The sequence below is a fragment of the Microtus pennsylvanicus genome, chromosome 9 (assembly GCF_037038515.1).
Source record: "Microtus pennsylvanicus isolate mMicPen1 chromosome 9, mMicPen1.hap1, whole genome shotgun sequence".
Taxonomy (NCBI): Eukaryota; Metazoa; Chordata; class Mammalia; order Rodentia; family Cricetidae; genus Microtus; species Microtus pennsylvanicus.
The window spans coordinates 58,845,184-58,861,294 of NC_134587.1; the positions used below are offsets into that span (position 1 = coordinate 58,845,184).

At 47.3% G+C, this 16,111-nt stretch overlaps 1 protein-coding gene across 1 annotated transcript in view; it reads right to left on the reverse strand.

The window, feature by feature from the left end:
* Col4a1 (collagen type IV alpha 1 chain) overlaps positions 1–16,111 on the reverse strand; it is a 114,080-nt gene that overhangs the window by 37,970 nt on the left and 59,999 nt on the right. Inside the window, exons 3-18 of the mRNA XM_075986139.1 lie at positions 9,269–9,358; positions 9,126–9,170; positions 8,060–8,104; positions 7,904–7,966; positions 7,448–7,501; positions 7,301–7,327; positions 6,749–6,832; positions 6,605–6,667; positions 5,100–5,135; positions 4,537–4,578; positions 3,533–3,619; positions 2,187–2,213; positions 1,994–2,044; positions 1,489–1,533; positions 1,351–1,404; positions 167–208 (exon numbers count right to left, since the gene is read on the reverse strand). Coding sequence (XP_075842254.1) covers positions 167–208; positions 1,351–1,404; positions 1,489–1,533; positions 1,994–2,044; positions 2,187–2,213; positions 3,533–3,619; positions 4,537–4,578; positions 5,100–5,135; positions 6,605–6,667; positions 6,749–6,832; positions 7,301–7,327; positions 7,448–7,501; positions 7,904–7,966; positions 8,060–8,104; positions 9,126–9,170; positions 9,269–9,358 — 855 coding nt within the window. The remainder of the gene's footprint in view (positions 1–166; positions 209–1,350; positions 1,405–1,488; positions 1,534–1,993; positions 2,045–2,186; positions 2,214–3,532; positions 3,620–4,536; positions 4,579–5,099; positions 5,136–6,604; positions 6,668–6,748; positions 6,833–7,300; positions 7,328–7,447; positions 7,502–7,903; positions 7,967–8,059; positions 8,105–9,125; positions 9,171–9,268; positions 9,359–16,111) is intronic.

Genomic DNA, 16,111 nt, shown 5'->3' on the forward strand with positions numbered 1-16,111 from the left:
TTCCAGAGGTAAAAATGATAAAAGTGTGATTGTTAAAATCAGAGAAAATATGAATTACTTTATATGGCAGGCACCCACTTCAAATAAGAGCATCACATCACACAAGGAGACTTTGCAGAGTATCTTATGGCACCTAAGACCCACCTCAAACACACTTATTACTTACAGATCCAGGAGGGCCTGGAAGTCCAGCTTCACCCTTCTCTCCCTGCAAGGAATGTGCACAGTTATTTGCAGCCATACCATATAGATGAGCAAGCAGAAAGCTGGCCAGGAGATTTCTGGCAAAATAGAAGTTGTACTGCACAACGCCCAAATCATTGTCCTCTCCTGACCTCTCGCTCTGGGACTGGCTCAGTTACTCTGTGCAGAAACACCTCTCATCTGTGTCACATAAAGGTGATGTGGAAACAAAGATGTCTGCCTAAGTGGAAGACTGGAGAGTCACTGCTCACCCTCCTGTGTGGCAGCCACCCTGAAGGACCACGAGAGCCCTGTAGAACTAGAAGGCTCTTCTTTAAATTGCTACAAAGCACAGTTTGCTTCTAACTCCAACTCCTTAGGGTGGTTATATGGGATTTTTATGGGATTTAACCTTAAAGTAACCATACAAACTCCAGTGTTGACTTCAGACAAGTTTAAAATGAACTAGAACCCAGTCAGTAGAAGACACAGATGTTAAAAGGTGTCTACATATAACTAATTTATAGATGTCCATATAGATTAGAACCTTCTTATTTTATTAACAAAACATTATTAATTTCAAAAAGCAAGTGTGGGTCAATGAGATGGTTCAGTGGGCAAAAGCGATTGACAACCCAGGACCCACATGATAGAAGGAGCTACCCTCCAACCTCCACATGGGACAGACGTGTGCCTACACACACTTGGCCAATCAATCAATGTAACTTTTTAAAACTTAAGAAGAAGAAGGACAAGAGGTGGCCTTCAAACCCATGTTGTCGAGGGGACATGCGTGTGTTCACAGAGGGGACATGCGTGTGTTCACAGAGGGGACACGCATGTGTTCACAGAGGAACAGAAGAAGGCAGAACCTGGCCCAGGCTGTCTTTTCCTTCTACTTCTGCATTTTCTCCTCCTTTATAACCAGGAAAAAAAATAATCTCTACAAAAAAAAAAGACAGAAGCTCGACCAAGTGTGTCTCTTGACAGTCTTCTTTTACAAAATTCATCAGCCCAGGAAAGTCAACAAACTGTGCTGAATCCTTATAGAGTGGAAACATTTTCTCCCCTTGAGTTCAGAGTTCTCTCTTCTAGAAAACAAACTAGCGAGCTTCTAGGAGGAAAGACCCAGGAAAGGTAAAACCTCAGAACAATGCCACCACGCACCTGAGGGCCCGGCCGGCCTGGGAGTCCTGGGTACCCGGATTCACCAGGAAAGCCCTAGAAGGAAGGGAGGTAAAGGATGCTCATCAAGGAGAATGGCGGCCCCCATCCACCCAGACACTGCAGAGGAAGGGGACTTACCGGACTCCCCTTTTCTCCCTTCTCGCCATCTTTTCCAGGCTTTCCCTGTATAATAAAGAGGTAGACATGAGCCTTTCACAGATAACTATGGCTACACCACACCATAGTCCTGTTCGTCTCTTTCCACACATGCCTGCAGGAAGGAACCAGACATTCCCAGAAACCAGCAGCTAAGCAGATATTCTACTGCTGTGCCCAGATAGGGAAAAGCATGTGAGACCATCAGGGTCCCAGCCACACACAAGCCTGGCATGGGAGGGGGCGGGGACTCATATCTGGTGTCAAGATTGGCAGAAATACCTAAGCACCCATTCTGACCGCACAAGACGGGGAGGTGTCCCCAGGGGACAGCATGGGTAGTCCTTCCACAGCAGACTCAGTGGGGTTTGAGGAAGAAATTAGCAAACCCTACAGATGTATCCATCTTCCCATTTCATTTCTATGAGTCCGGGCATTAGAGGGGAGTGTGTTCACAGTGAGGAACAGACAGGCGGGAAGTACTTACCCGTGGCCCTGGCTTGCCAGGTTCACCTTTCTCTCCATGCCCTGGGGCTCCCTGAAGAGACAAGAGGAGACGGAGTTAGACTCTCTGATATATGCAAATACAATATGAAGCCAACCACACTTTGGCTACCAATGCCATAATGAAACATCCTTCACACAAAAGCAATAATGGCAAGAAGGACCAGAGTACTCACCTGGAATCCAGGTTCGCCTTTCTGACCCTAAAGAGATTAAGGGGTTGGGAAGAGATAGATCAGTATCATCTAACAGCTACATTGCCCATCTAATGGCTACAGCACCCACCTAACGAACAGCAAATCCCCCATCTAGCTACCATATCACACTCGTGTTGCTTTTCCCCCCTTTTTCTTTCCTTCCTTTCTTTTCCTTGAGACAGGGCCTTTTTATGAATCTTTGATTAGCCTGGAACTTGTGGCAATCCTCCTGCTTCAGCATTCTTGGTGTTAGGATTACAGGGGTGCACTCCATGCCTGGCTCAGAGTTTCAGATGCTACATTGAACTCATTAAGGAAAAAAAAAACTCCAGGCTGCAGAGGTAGCTCAGAGAGCACCCACTGCTCCATCAAAAGGCCTGAGCTTAGGCCTGCACTGGGCTGCGCACAACCACCTGTAACTCAGGCTCCAGGGAGATGCAATGCTTCTGGCTGCTGCTGCATATGCATAAACTTACATAAATTTGCATATGCGCCTGTACACACAATCATGAACTTACTTACACAGAGACACACCTACATAATGTGGGAGTGAATTCTTATTAATAAAGAAACTGCCTAAACCCATTTGATAGGCCAACCCTTAGGTAGGCGGAGAAAACAGAACAGAATGCTGGGAGAAAGAAGCTGAGTCAGGAGTCGCCATGATTCTCCCACTCCAGACAGACGCAGGTTAAGATCTTTCCTGGTAAGCCACCTCGTGGGCTACACAGATTATTAGAAATGGGTTAGATCAATATGTAAGAGCTAGCCAATAAGGGGCTAAAACTAATCGGCCAAGCAGTGTTTAAAGAATACAGTTTTCGTGTAATTATTTCTGGGCATAAGCTAGCCGTGTGGGCGGCCGGGCACCAGGAACGTAGCCCGCAGCTCGTATTACAACACCTACACATGCATATCAACTGCCAAAAAAATAATCTTTTTTATTAACAAACGATGCATACTGGCCTCCAGTGGTACCTGTCTAGCATGGTTTGGGCTACAGTCTAAAACTCTAGTGAGAGGATGGACCATGGTATCCTCCTACCCCTCAGCTGGATCCCTCCCACCCACACAGACTCTCCCCAGTGCCAGGCTTATTTAAAAAAAAAACCCCTTTGTTAGGTGGAGGGACTCAGAATAGTCCCAAGACAACTCAGGACAGTCATTTCTGTCCTCAGAGCTACTCAATTTCATGGGACAGGACATCTAGAAACCCTTTTCCCAGGACAAGGTGGGTTACGGCTGGAGAATCTGCATTTCAATCTTTTCCCCTCAGAATTTGTCCAATAGAAAGCAGATATCTAATGAACAGAACTCAGACATACCTTTTCTCCTGTTGGGGCAAATTCTCCTTTTTCCTTAACTTGTGCCTGTCCGGGTATTCCAGGAGGACCACTGATCCCCTGCTCACCCTGTTCATGTAAACAGTGAAGGTTAATTAGGTATGAGCTGCGATAGGACAGTAAAAGCCTGGAGCTAAACACTAGCACACTCTCCTCCAATAGTGGGAGCCTTGACTTCTGCAGGAAAGCGGACCACTGGTGTCTACAGAGAATAGTGTCTCCCAAGTTTATGAGTCTGAATCAGGGCAGGCATCAGCACACACCACTGCGTCAGTGAGAACACACCAGCTGATAGGAGACTGGCAAGAAAGGGGATACTTTAGGTGAGCCCAGAATAAGAGAATCCTTAGACTTCTTACTCAGGCTGCATAGCAGCTAAGCCACACTCAGAATTAAAGGGCCAGTCAGCTAGACATGAATGAGAGCCAAAGACTTCAACAGTAAAAAGCATTAGCCCAGGCACTGTCCCGTCCCACCTTGTCTGGTATCCCCTGGTGGCTGTTACTCACACCAGCTTGCACACTCAAAGACAGACAGCAATGGTAATAATGCCCCTTTGTCTTACCCAGGGACACTACTAGAGAGGACGTCAGGGGGTTCACTGTTTGCCCTTCTTGCCAAGAAAAAGATGTTTGTCCAGTTTTCACCACCACCACCCCACTTCCAAAGCACACAACCTTTGTAAGCATCTGATCCCCGAGAAAAAACCAGTTCCCACCACATCATGGCCTCCTCCTCCTCACAATGGCCTCTCCCATGGTTGGGTTTCATAGATGCTACTAGGAGGCAAGTTAAATGTCACTCTTTGGACATGAATTTGAGAGCTGATGTATGTGTTGACTGAGCCCTGTTCCAATAAGTCACTGGGCGCCACAATCGGCCTCATTTCTTGGCAAGGCGGAACAAATTCTGCAATCCTGGAAGTTGACCCATGTCCCCTCCAAACTCAGGAACATGCAGAGGAACCATACTGGGCACTCACTCACCTTGTCACCTTTTGGTCCTTGGGAGCTGGCGCCCATCTGCCCCTGTTGGTTACAAATGACGCTTTATTGTTAAGGCTGTCTGTCACTTTGGCCAGACATCCTCAAAGCACCACACAGGTGAGACAGGTGTTAGGCTTCAAGCAATACTTTTGTCCTACAAACACCATATACGCTTTGCCAGAAAAGCCACGCTGGATGCAATAACCGTGAAAGGATTTTTATAAACACTATAATAAAGAATTTGTTTATGTAAGGGTTTTGAACTCTGAGCTCAGAAAAGTAAGGGAATAATCAATAAATCTAAGAGATTGCTAAGGGGTGAGTAGAAGGGATTGGAGGGTCTCAAAGATGAGGAGGGGGAAGGAGGATAGTAGGGGTTGCTGGATAACAGGAAAATGAATGACCGATGATAATCAACAGAGAGACGAACAGACAGTACTAATACTGACAGGGAGTCCCATCTATGGGTGAGAAGACGTGGCTTTCCAAAGCTCTTTACAGACCATGGCAACTCAACATAAGCCTTCATGAAGGCCAAGAATAATAAAAGAAAAAACCTTTACCTTTTCTCCAGGGGGGCCAGGAGGGCCTGGGGGACCCTGAAAGAGAGAGCGTTTTAGTTAAACAATATTCGAAATCAACTATGATCTGAACGATGAAGTACCCCTCCGCACCACAGAAAAGGGGGTGACATAGTCCCCAGCTGGTGGCACTATTCAGAGGTGACAGCATCACAGGGGTGCTTAACCACTGATGTGTCTATAACGGAAGGGACTTGCTGGGGTGGGGGGCATGAATGGAGAATGTGAGTCCATAGGGTTGCTCCTTTGAAGGAGGCATCTTGTCCCCACACTTCCCCTGTTCCTCTGTCATGTCTCAACTATACCTCACGTTCCCCATCACAGTGCTGTCTCCCCACAGGCTCAGAATCACAGAGCCTAGGACTGTGCGAATCAAAACCCCTGAGACCATGAGCGGAGATAATCCGGCCTCCTTGTAGATGGTTTTATTTGGGTATTTTCTCCAACAAAGGAGAAGCAGACATGCACAGTCTTTGTATTGACTCCATCCTGAGACTCTGCTGTAGGAGAAGGATGTGACTCCTCAGACATATAAAGCCTTGAAGACAGCCAGCTATGGGTCAGGACAATAATGAAGGGGGCAGAAATCCATCAAGGGCTAAGGACTGCCCCTTGGGTGCTGAAGGCCTGCAGGTACCAGCCTGTGCTCCTAGCTGGAGCAGCCCACATGGGTCCAGCACCTTCCCTCTTCAGATGCAGAGTTCTACCATGAAAAGCCAATTCTTCTGGGGAGTAGAGGGTGGTGATGCCAAAAAATGGTCCCATACTTTCAAGAAAATTTCAGAATGCGCCCCTAAATCATTTTTTAAAAAAAAGAAAGAAAGAAATAACAAAAGAAAGAAAAAGAAAAGCCGGCCACTCTGTGATATAAAAAGATGTCATTGACCCATAGGAAGGTGAATGGGTTCTATCTATACATATGGACAAAACGATACAAAAAGAAAAGATATTAAATATAAATATGAGCCTGAGGTTCTCTGAGAGGATGAGCAGTCGGGTGTTACAGACCACAAACTCAATCACCTCTGTCCGTTCTTAGTAAATAAATGTTTTCACGCTAACTTTTCTGTGCTGCGGGAGTGTGGGAATGAGGGAAAGTCTCCCTCATCCTGCAAAGGAATGTCAGCCAGGGGTGGGGCGGCCTCCCCAGTGTTCCAGGCGCTAAGTTCACCTCAGGGTCCCATCCAGGTCTGTGCCCTGTTCCTAACTGACCCTTAAATTCTAATATGCCCCTGCCTCTGCAACCCATCTCCCCTGCACCAAGGGCAGAGCCCACCCCAGTGACCTTCAGTCTGGCTTCCAGGCCATCTGTCCCAGAATGCCTTAAGGGTCCCATTTCCCACAGCTCTGGGAGTTGGGGGCCGGAGGTGTCAGTTACACTTTCTCCTAACAAAGAAGCTGAGCTAAGAAAGAGCCACAGCACAAGATTCTCGGTCAGTCCACAGAGCGCCACTTCTCTCCTCCGCGTGACCATCCTCGACACTTACCGGTGGCCCGGTAAATCCTGGAGGACCAACAGGTCCCTGGAGTCCTGGCACTCCTGGTGGGCCCTACGGTTAGGTGAGACAAGAAAGGATTACGATACTGCAGTCCACCCGGGGGGAGACTCGATGCATGCAGCAAAGACTTACCGGCGTGCCAGGGGCACCAGGGAATCCTCTTTCCCCTTTCAAAGGTATTCCAGGGATGTGGCCGATAATTTCACCAGGGTCTCCCTAGAAGAGGGAAAAAGAAGAAAAACATGCAAATATTGAAAGACACATAAAGAAAATTGGAATCCACTCAATACTGGGGTGGGACTGACCCCAGGCTGGGAGTTAGGCCTGGGGAGTTGGGGGGACACAGGACAACTCTGGAGGTTATTCCCCAAGCACTATCCAGCTTGGTTTTTGTTTGTTTGTGGCTTTTTTGGTTTGCTTGGTTTTTTCTTTTTTCTTCCTCTGGCCTAGAGCTCACCAAGTAGACCAACTGGCCAATGAACCATAGTGGCCTGTGCCAGAATCACTTCCTGAATTCTTCCTAAGGCTCACAGCATGCCCACGGCTTGGCATAGCCTGGTGCCTAAGTCTCTCTGTGTGATTTATATATCCTTTTCATATAACAGAGTTTAAAGCATTTGTGTAGAGTATTTTTGATTGATTTCTTATGAGGAACCCAGGGAAATGAAATTAAATTAAACATACCTTTATTCCTGGCGACCCCTGTGGTCCCTAGAAAAGAAAGAAGTTTAGCTATAACTTTTGTTTCTCCAAAAACATGAGAAGTAATAAGATATGAGCAACAAACAATAATTAGAAAAAGAAAATCTATTTGAGTAATCAGATACTCACAGGACTCCCGGTGAATCCAGGCAAGCCGGGAGGACCAAGCGGACCTCTCTCTCCCTAGGAGACATGGGAAATGTCACACATGCATGCACACCCCAACACTTCACATCAGACATCACTGTCCCACACTTTAGAACAGCTGCCTCAGTGGCAGCATGCACAGTCTGATACGAGTAAGACACCGGGTGGAGAACCCCGAACTCCCCAGCAAGAGCGACAGAAATAAAAGACTCAGGAAAGCAGATCTGGGCTTGATTTAGTAGATTCCAGATAAAATCTTTAAAAGAACAATTTTAGGCTAAAGCATAGAAGTAGAAAGGAACCGCTGTCTTTTCCGTACATTAAATGTGGGGAAGCTGCATTTTTTTCATGCGAGAAAGCGAGCTTCAAGGTAGTGACTGCACTGTAGCATGAAGCTACGTGTGGGTGCACAAGGCAGGGTCTTGGGTCTAAGCTTACCTTTGTACCGTTGCATCCTGGGATACCTGGAGGACCTGGCGGACCATCTTGGCCAGGAATACCCTGCAATCAATCAAACGAAGAAGTCAACAAAATAGGAACTCACCAGGTGGTAGGACAGTTCATGAAATCCATGTGTGTATTTTGTATACGTACAGGAAGCCCGGGGTTCCCAGGGTAGCCAGCTATTCCAGGAGGTCCCTGTAAAGACAGAACAAAAGCGTTTCAGCCAATCACAGGGAACCTTACTACTCCTTCACACCTTCCCAGTCAAAGAGCTTAGAACATGAGCACCGAGCAGAGAGCATTCTGGGAAGGAAGCACTGAGACTCAGCAAAAGGTGTAGACCTAAAGGAATGTGTGTGTGTGTGTGTGTGTGTGTGTGTGTGTGCACACTCTTTCTTGTCTCTAAAATCAAGGTTGTGAATACACAGAATAACATTGTTCTCACTGGATCTCTTGTGTTATCTGAGTTCAAATGAATGTTCAATCCACATTAAAATCATAAACACTTTATGAAGAACTGCTCGTGGGATAAACTCAAATCTATCTGTTGCGAGAGCCCTTGCCTTCTAATTCCTAAGCAGTCAAGTGTGGCCGATCCAGAGAGTGACGACAGTGTTCCCCCTCTCGCAGCCCCACGCGCCCATGAGAATGCCAAGGAGCATCAGACACCACCATCCCACCTCCTCTTCACTATATAACCACAGCCAAACATTTCCAGACGCTGTCCTAGGCTTCTCTCTGCCCAGAAAGCATCGTCTTTGTTCTCTCCGGAAATGACGCAGTAGAGAAAGTAAAGAGTTCAGTTCTGAAAACTTCTCTCTACATTCAATGACGTTTTCTCCCTCTAATGACTTTGGACAGATAATTAACGACCCCCTCTTCCAAATTAAAATGTCTATAAGGGAGCCTTGAAAAAGAATGAACAAGAATGAGCAAGCTCATCTAGCAAGGGAATTCTGCTTACATACAGTAGCAGCCTGCAGGTAAAAAGGGTGATGGCCCATGGCAGCCCACAGCAGTCCACAGGTAAGAAAGGTGATGGCCCATGACAGTGAGGAGAGGCAGAAGAGAGGGAGCGAGAAAGGGAGGAAGGGAGGGAGGGAGGGGGAAGGGAGGGAGGGAAGGAGGCAGGCTGGCAGGCTGGCTGCCCCTGGGGCAAAGGTTCCACTGAGCTCTAGACACCTCGGTCCTCAGGGTCACCAGGCACTGTACTTACTCTTGTCCCTTTTGTGCCAGGAAGTCCAGGTTCTCCAGTATCACCCTACAACAAAACAGAGATACCATAAGGATGGCTCAGGCCACTGTCACAAGACTGGAGACATTTGCAATCCGGCCCTCCTCCATACCAGTCAAGCTCACCTTTTGTCCTGGTGGTCCATGTGGCCCCTCGGGTCCTTGCATCCCAGGAAACCCAATGACACCTTGTAACCCTGGAAAGCCTCTTTCTCCCTGCAGAAAAGCACAGAGGTCAGACGGAGGGCAAGGGAGATCAGTCAACTGTGATGGGTGTTGGGGATGTTAGCCTGGCTGTGCCTGCAAAGCCTTGCTCTAAAGACAGCATCTGAATGGGGGAGCAGAGGGAGGGAGGATTGTCTCTAAGTGGTGAAGGCTGGAACAACAGCCAGCAGAGTCCCTAACAGTCAGAGCAGAGGGGAATTCTGGTGCCTTCTGGGTTGACACCAACCTTCTTCTGTCCTTGACATCACCAGTTCAAATCCTCAGTCTTCAGACTTGCAGACTTTGCCAGCAGTCCCCAGGTTCTCAGGCTTGCAGCCTTGGATGGAGCTACACCCCTGGCTTCCTTAAGTCACCCACTTTCAGGTGACACGTGGTACAACTCAGTCTCCCAATCATAGCAGTCAATTTTAACAACAAATCTCTTCTCACCTACCTACCAACCCATTCTTCCATCCATTATCCATTCATCTATCCATCTGCCATCTATCCACTCATTCACCCATCCTTCTATCTATCCATTCACCCATCCAACCATCCACCCACTCATCTTTCCATTCATCTACCCATCCACTCACCCATCCATCCACCCACACACCATCCATCAGTCCATCTATCCATCTACCATCTACCCATCCACTCACCCATCCATCTACCATCTATCCATCCACTCACCCATCCATCTACCCATCCATCCATCTACCCATCCAACCACCTATCCATCTGCCCACCCACCTACCCATCCATCCATCTATCCATCCATCCGTCCGTCCATCCGTCCATCCATCCAACCATCCATCCATTCACCTACCCACCCTCTCACCCACCCATCCATCCGCACATCCATCTTCCCCTCCATTTGCCCTTCCATATCCATCCACCTATATATCTGCCTGCCTATGCACTCACATACCATCTGCTCATCATCTCTCTTAACATATATCCAATACGCCATCCATCTTCCCATCCATGTACTCATCTATCCATCTATCCATCCATCCATCTACCCACCAATCAATCTGCTCATCCTATTGGCTGTTTTGTCAAAGGAAATGGACTGAAGCCTAAGTCTTTCTAAGTTCTACTCAGCATTGCAAGAGTTCACAATGAGTGTCTGAGAATGGATGATGCAGCCCTCTCCAGTGCCTCATGTTGAGTTCTTAATATTCAACACCTAACAAAATGTTTTGTACATATTAAGAGCTTTATAATATGTAAAGTCTGTAAACTAAAACTAGTAAAGTTTTTTTCAGTGAGTTGGTTACAATCTCAGCCAGTTCCTAGCACCTTTTTGCTATCCATAGAGGACATGCTGTGATGCCATGGTCAGTCATGTCTCTCTCTGCAGACCTCTCAGAAATGGTGACGATCAGAGTTCTGATCTCAGCCACAAATGATCAATAGTTCCATAGTGGGCTTGGGTCAAGCCCTTTTTCAAAAGAAAAGATGAAAGTTTACTGGTAGTCTCTGCCCCAACCCAGAAATGAAATAAGAAATGTGACTTTTAAAATAAGGAATATCACTCAAGGTAGAAATGTTTGACAAGGGTTGCAATACACTGGGAAAGAACAAAGAACGATGAGAAAAACTGTGAGACTCTGGGCCTTAGGCTGACCTTCCAAAGATGAATGCAAAATAAGTACAAGGAGAGACAAAAGGACTCAGAATACGAGGAAATATGGGCCGGAGAAAGGCTGAGGGGGCTGGGGAGGGATGTCAGACCACATGGTTGAGACCAAACAAAAAAGAAACCCTGGCGAGGTGAAAACACACAGGAAGGAGGGACCCAGCTTTGAACCAAGGGACAGTGTGCGGTGTGCAGCAAAAGGGAACAAGTGATTTTTTAGGAAGATTGGCAGGTTTTGATTATCAATTTAAAAAAAACCATAAGTCCATTTTCTCCATATCGCAAATAACCTGTTATAGCTGACTTCAAAGCAGGAGGCGCTTCGGAGCGGGCCAGCAGGAGGCGCTTCGGAGCGGGCCAGCAGGAGGCGCTTCGGAGCGGGCCAGCAGGAGGCGCTTCGGAGCGGGCCAGCGGGATTGCTTCAAACCCAGAGCTCCTCTCGAGGCTTCGTTAGTGCAAAGTAAAGAAGACCTGGTGTGGTGTGCATTACACGTAACCGTTCACCTCCGCATAGCATTTCACACACCATGAGTTACTAAAAGATGTCTACCATCACGTCATCCAAACAAGACAAGGCAGCCCCTCCAAAGCCACGCTTTCCTCCAAACTGTCAACCTGTCCTGGCAGTTGAGGGTGCCTCGCCAACCCCTTGGGTCTTTATAAATACAAAAGTGTGAAGGTGACCCCTGGCTTTCATGGAGTGCATGTGAATAAATAGGGGACAATATTTTTACATTTCAAAGAAGAGGGGATGTAGTAAATTCCTATACTTTGGAAGCACCCTTGGGCCAGTACCAATAGAATCTACTAGAAGAAGCCAAATCAAGCACACCGTGTGCCCTCAAATCTAGTTTGACATGGACGCTGGATCCTTCTCCCAATGTCTGGTGAGTGCTGAGGAAGGTGATTTCCAAGTCTTGTACAAATGCTGAGTGAAGCAAATACATTCACCCTCAGACTGTCATGGTAGTGGCACCATGCAACCACGGTAAATGCTGAATCATGATGGTGGCACCATGCAACTGTGAGAAATGCTGAGTCATGCTGGCGGCACCATGCAACTGTGGGAAATGCTGAGTCATGGTGATGGCATTATGCAACTGTGGGAAATGCTGAGTCATGGTGGTGGCACCATGCAACTGTAGGAAATGCTGAGTCATGATGGTGGCACCATGCAACCATGGTAAATGCTGAGTCATGATGGTGGCACCATGCAACCATAGTAAATGCTGAGTCATGGTGGTGGCACCATGCACCAGTGAGAAATGCTGAGTCATGGTGGTGGCACCATGCACCTGTGAGAAATGCTGAGTCATGATGGTGGCATCATGCAACTGTAGAAAATGCTGAGTCATGGTGGTGGCACCATGCAAACACAGGAAATGCTAAATCATGATGGTGGCAGGAAACACGCTGACTACTAAGGCGCTGTCATATGGGCCACCAAACTGGAGTGCCCAGTCCTTGGATGTAAAAGAGCTGTGCTCAAAATAGAACACAACTGAACTGCGAACAGCTGGCCCCCAAAATAATAAAAAATAGTAATAAAATAAAAACTGAATCGTGTATCCTCAAATAACCCAACATGAGCTGGGGAGGCAATAAGGAGGGCACGTCACTGGAGAACTTTCTAGTATGTCTGTGGGGTATTTTTAGTACTTAATTGATATTGGCAGTATCACCAGAAGACCAACAGAGATAAGATTTTTTTTTATTATTTCTCATTTTAATCATGGAATGAGCACAGTGCGGACTGGAGCCAGATGAACTGATTCCTCCCAGATTTTCACTGAGTCAGCGCTGAACCAGAATTAGAAATGAAGTCAGCCCACCCCAGGCCCTTCCTTATCTAGGTCACTAGAGCAAGCTGGTTCCCAGTAGCATATTAAAGGAACCCACAGCATGACATCAGCCAGTGAAACAGACCCTCTTGAGTTCCTGCTGTAGGGAAAGTTCAACACCCATCCTGAACTGACTGGTCACAAGTCACTGGTGACCCCCGCACACTCCTGGGAACACAGAAGAAAAATCTGAATTCCCAGACTGGCCTTCACACAAGGACACATTCTTCCCCAAATACCACTAGAGGAATTAAGCAACTGCATCTCTCAAGGGTTTTGAAATCAGCTAAAAAGGAAGTGATTCCATCACAAAATTTTTGCTACTCCCCATTTTAAAAAAATTTCCTGTTTTTTATTTTTCCAGTAAAAACTGCACATTCCTATTTAGATGCCCCGTGTCCTCTCTGAGCTTACCATGAGAACACAGGCAGAACAGATAGAAGGGACAAGCACTCAAGCAACTATACAATGAGCTGGCACACGACGCAGCTGCACTGGAGCCAAATGGCTCCATCCTGCTTCTAGCAGAGATTTCCCCTGGGGAAGAAGGGAGAGGAGAGAGCCGGACACGCCGTGCAGAGGCCATCGGTGCCAGGGGTTTCTGAGCCAGACTCTGCAGCTGCAGTGGGCAATAGTCCAGCTGTGACCACCCTGAAGCTCAGGGCCAAGTGCAGAGTGGAGGAGGAAGAGCTCCCCTGTCATCCAGTTCCCACAGTGTGGGACAGGCGAAGTCAAAGGACAGGGTGGCCACTCGGTTGGTCCTAGGCACAACTGACCACCACAGCCACGGTTTACCACAATGGTGAGCGACATTAAAGATAAGGAGCTGGGGGTATAGCTTAGTAACAGAACATTTACCTAGCATGTGGGTCCCTGGGTTCTAGTCCCAGCAATGGAGGAAGGGATAGTCACCAAGAGAAGCTTGTAAAACATTACACAAAAGCTTCAATGTGACCAAGCTTTGTGAGTTTGCTGTTGTGAGGAACCGTGCCAGTCAAAGAGAGAATATACAGATTTTCAGCACTAAACCAGGAGATGCCTGAAGATGCCGAGACACGGGCCACCCTGAACTAACCAGACTGATAGAGACCAAATGCAGCTGTCAAATTACCCCATTGTGCCTAATAAATGCACACCAATAGTATTCATCAATTAAAAAAAAAAAGCTCACCCTCTCTAGCCCCCAAAGCCATTTAACTATATATGGAAGTTTAAACCCAATCTGTCTCCGTGTAAAGACTGTATCCATCAAGGAAAGCCATTTTGGCTATGTTCTCCGGGGAAACTCGGAACCTGGAGAGGAGAAACAAAGTGCCGTTGTTTATGAAGATGAAAGCAGCCTGCAGCGTCATCTTGGGGCTGACGTTAGCCGTTCCAAATTAGGCTTGAAACAGATTCATGCTGGAGAAACTCATAACGTCTGCTGACCGTATCATCTACGGCAAGCACATAAAGATGCTGTAAAATGTGGAGAGAAAAGGTGCCTTTGTAAACCTGACCACGTCCCTGCTCTCAGAACACCATAAAAAGAGCTTAATTAAGGTTCAACTAGCGTCTCAGCCAGAAAGTCAAACACAAAGCACCCAGAACTCGTGACGTTGATATAGTAGGGAATTTCTAGAACGAACACAAACTGTATCTAAAATAAATGGCCATCAAAAATCCCATTATCAAAAGCAAACACGATGGCCAGGGTGGTGACTCTAATCCTAGCATTTGGAACGCCGAGGAAGAAGGATTGATGCAAGTTTGAGGCTAGCCTGGGCTACATAATGAGTTCATCCTCAATGATAAGTTGAAATTCTGTTTCTATAATGTTTATCTAAGGCACTGGAGAAATGGCTCTGTGGTTAAGAGCACTGACTGCTCTTGCAGAATCAAACAAGGGTTTGGTTCCCAGCACCGACATGGTGGCTCACAACCAACTGTAATTCCAGTTCCAGGAGGGTTAGATGCCTTCTCTTCTGGTCTCTGCGGGCACTGGACATACATGTAGCACATATACATACATGCAGACAAAACACACTTATTCATAAAATAAAACTCAACAAATGTTTAATTTAGCCTATATAAAATAAATTTTTAAATGGATGAATTATGGCTGTTTCAAGGGCCAACATAGAACCCCCATTTCAATCAAATTTTAACTGATTTTTCACATTCTAATCAATAGGATCATAGATCTCCATGGGAACCACAGCACAGGCAAAGATGCTTCCTAATACCCGGAGCAAAACATGGGCAGGAGGATCTCCATGGGTTTGCACAGAAAACACAAGGAATCAGATGATCAATGCTGTTTGAAGAATGCAATCCACCCTCTACCTCATCTTTACTCGGTTAGTGTTCGGCGTGCAGGAGGCAGGATTGTGAGATAACCAAGAGCATGATGCACCTCACGCAAGGGGCAAATACATGAACACGTCCTACCAGCTTTGCATGTTGGGAAATCCTGGGCAGGAACGAGCCAGGGTTCCGGGCACAGGCTTAGTCCTTGAGGCCCCATTAGTGCCTAGCTGATGCCTCTGCTCCCAGCTAAACAGCAACAGGAAAATCTCTGCCTTGGACATGGTCCTGAGGCAGCTGTGCCTTTCTGTCGTCCGGTACCCTGAGATGTTACTTTCCACTCAAGACTGAGCAGAGCTGAGAGACAAAAACCTGTGCATTTTCTGTCCATAGCTCCCTGTGCATGTGGCTACTAGGAAGCTATCTGGGATGCTGGGCCATGGTCAACGGGAGAATCACGGTCAACGGGGGACCATGGTCAACAGGGGACCCTGGCACTCCACCAAAATTCCACATGTTCAGTCCCTTGAGCCTAGCCAAACAGGCATCTGCAGGACCATTTCCGGAATGCGATACTGCTGGGAAAGTTGTAGGCAGGCTGCAATCTGTGTCAGCAGGTCATGGAAAAGCTCCCGTGACAGGGGCCCTCTGGGAGCTCCCTGCATGCCTTGTGTTTGACACCGCTCTGCTGTAGGGAACGGGCACAGGACCCACACAGCTGAGCAAGGGGAGGGCAGCACTGCAGTTCTGTTTCCCTTCTGCTCTACAGATTTCTCAAAGAATCAAAGGTAGTACAGGAGACAGGGTCACTGAACTGCAGGAAGTGTCGGGTCTACCACGGTCCAACACAAACCTCAACCCTGCCAGCAAGTTAACCATGGGCCTCGGTGTCAACACGGCTAGCGAGTTCACGATGGGGCTCACCGCAGTCTAGGCCGTGAGGAGACACAGTGAATTGTTCACTCAACACAAGAATAACCAAGAGCAGCAAAT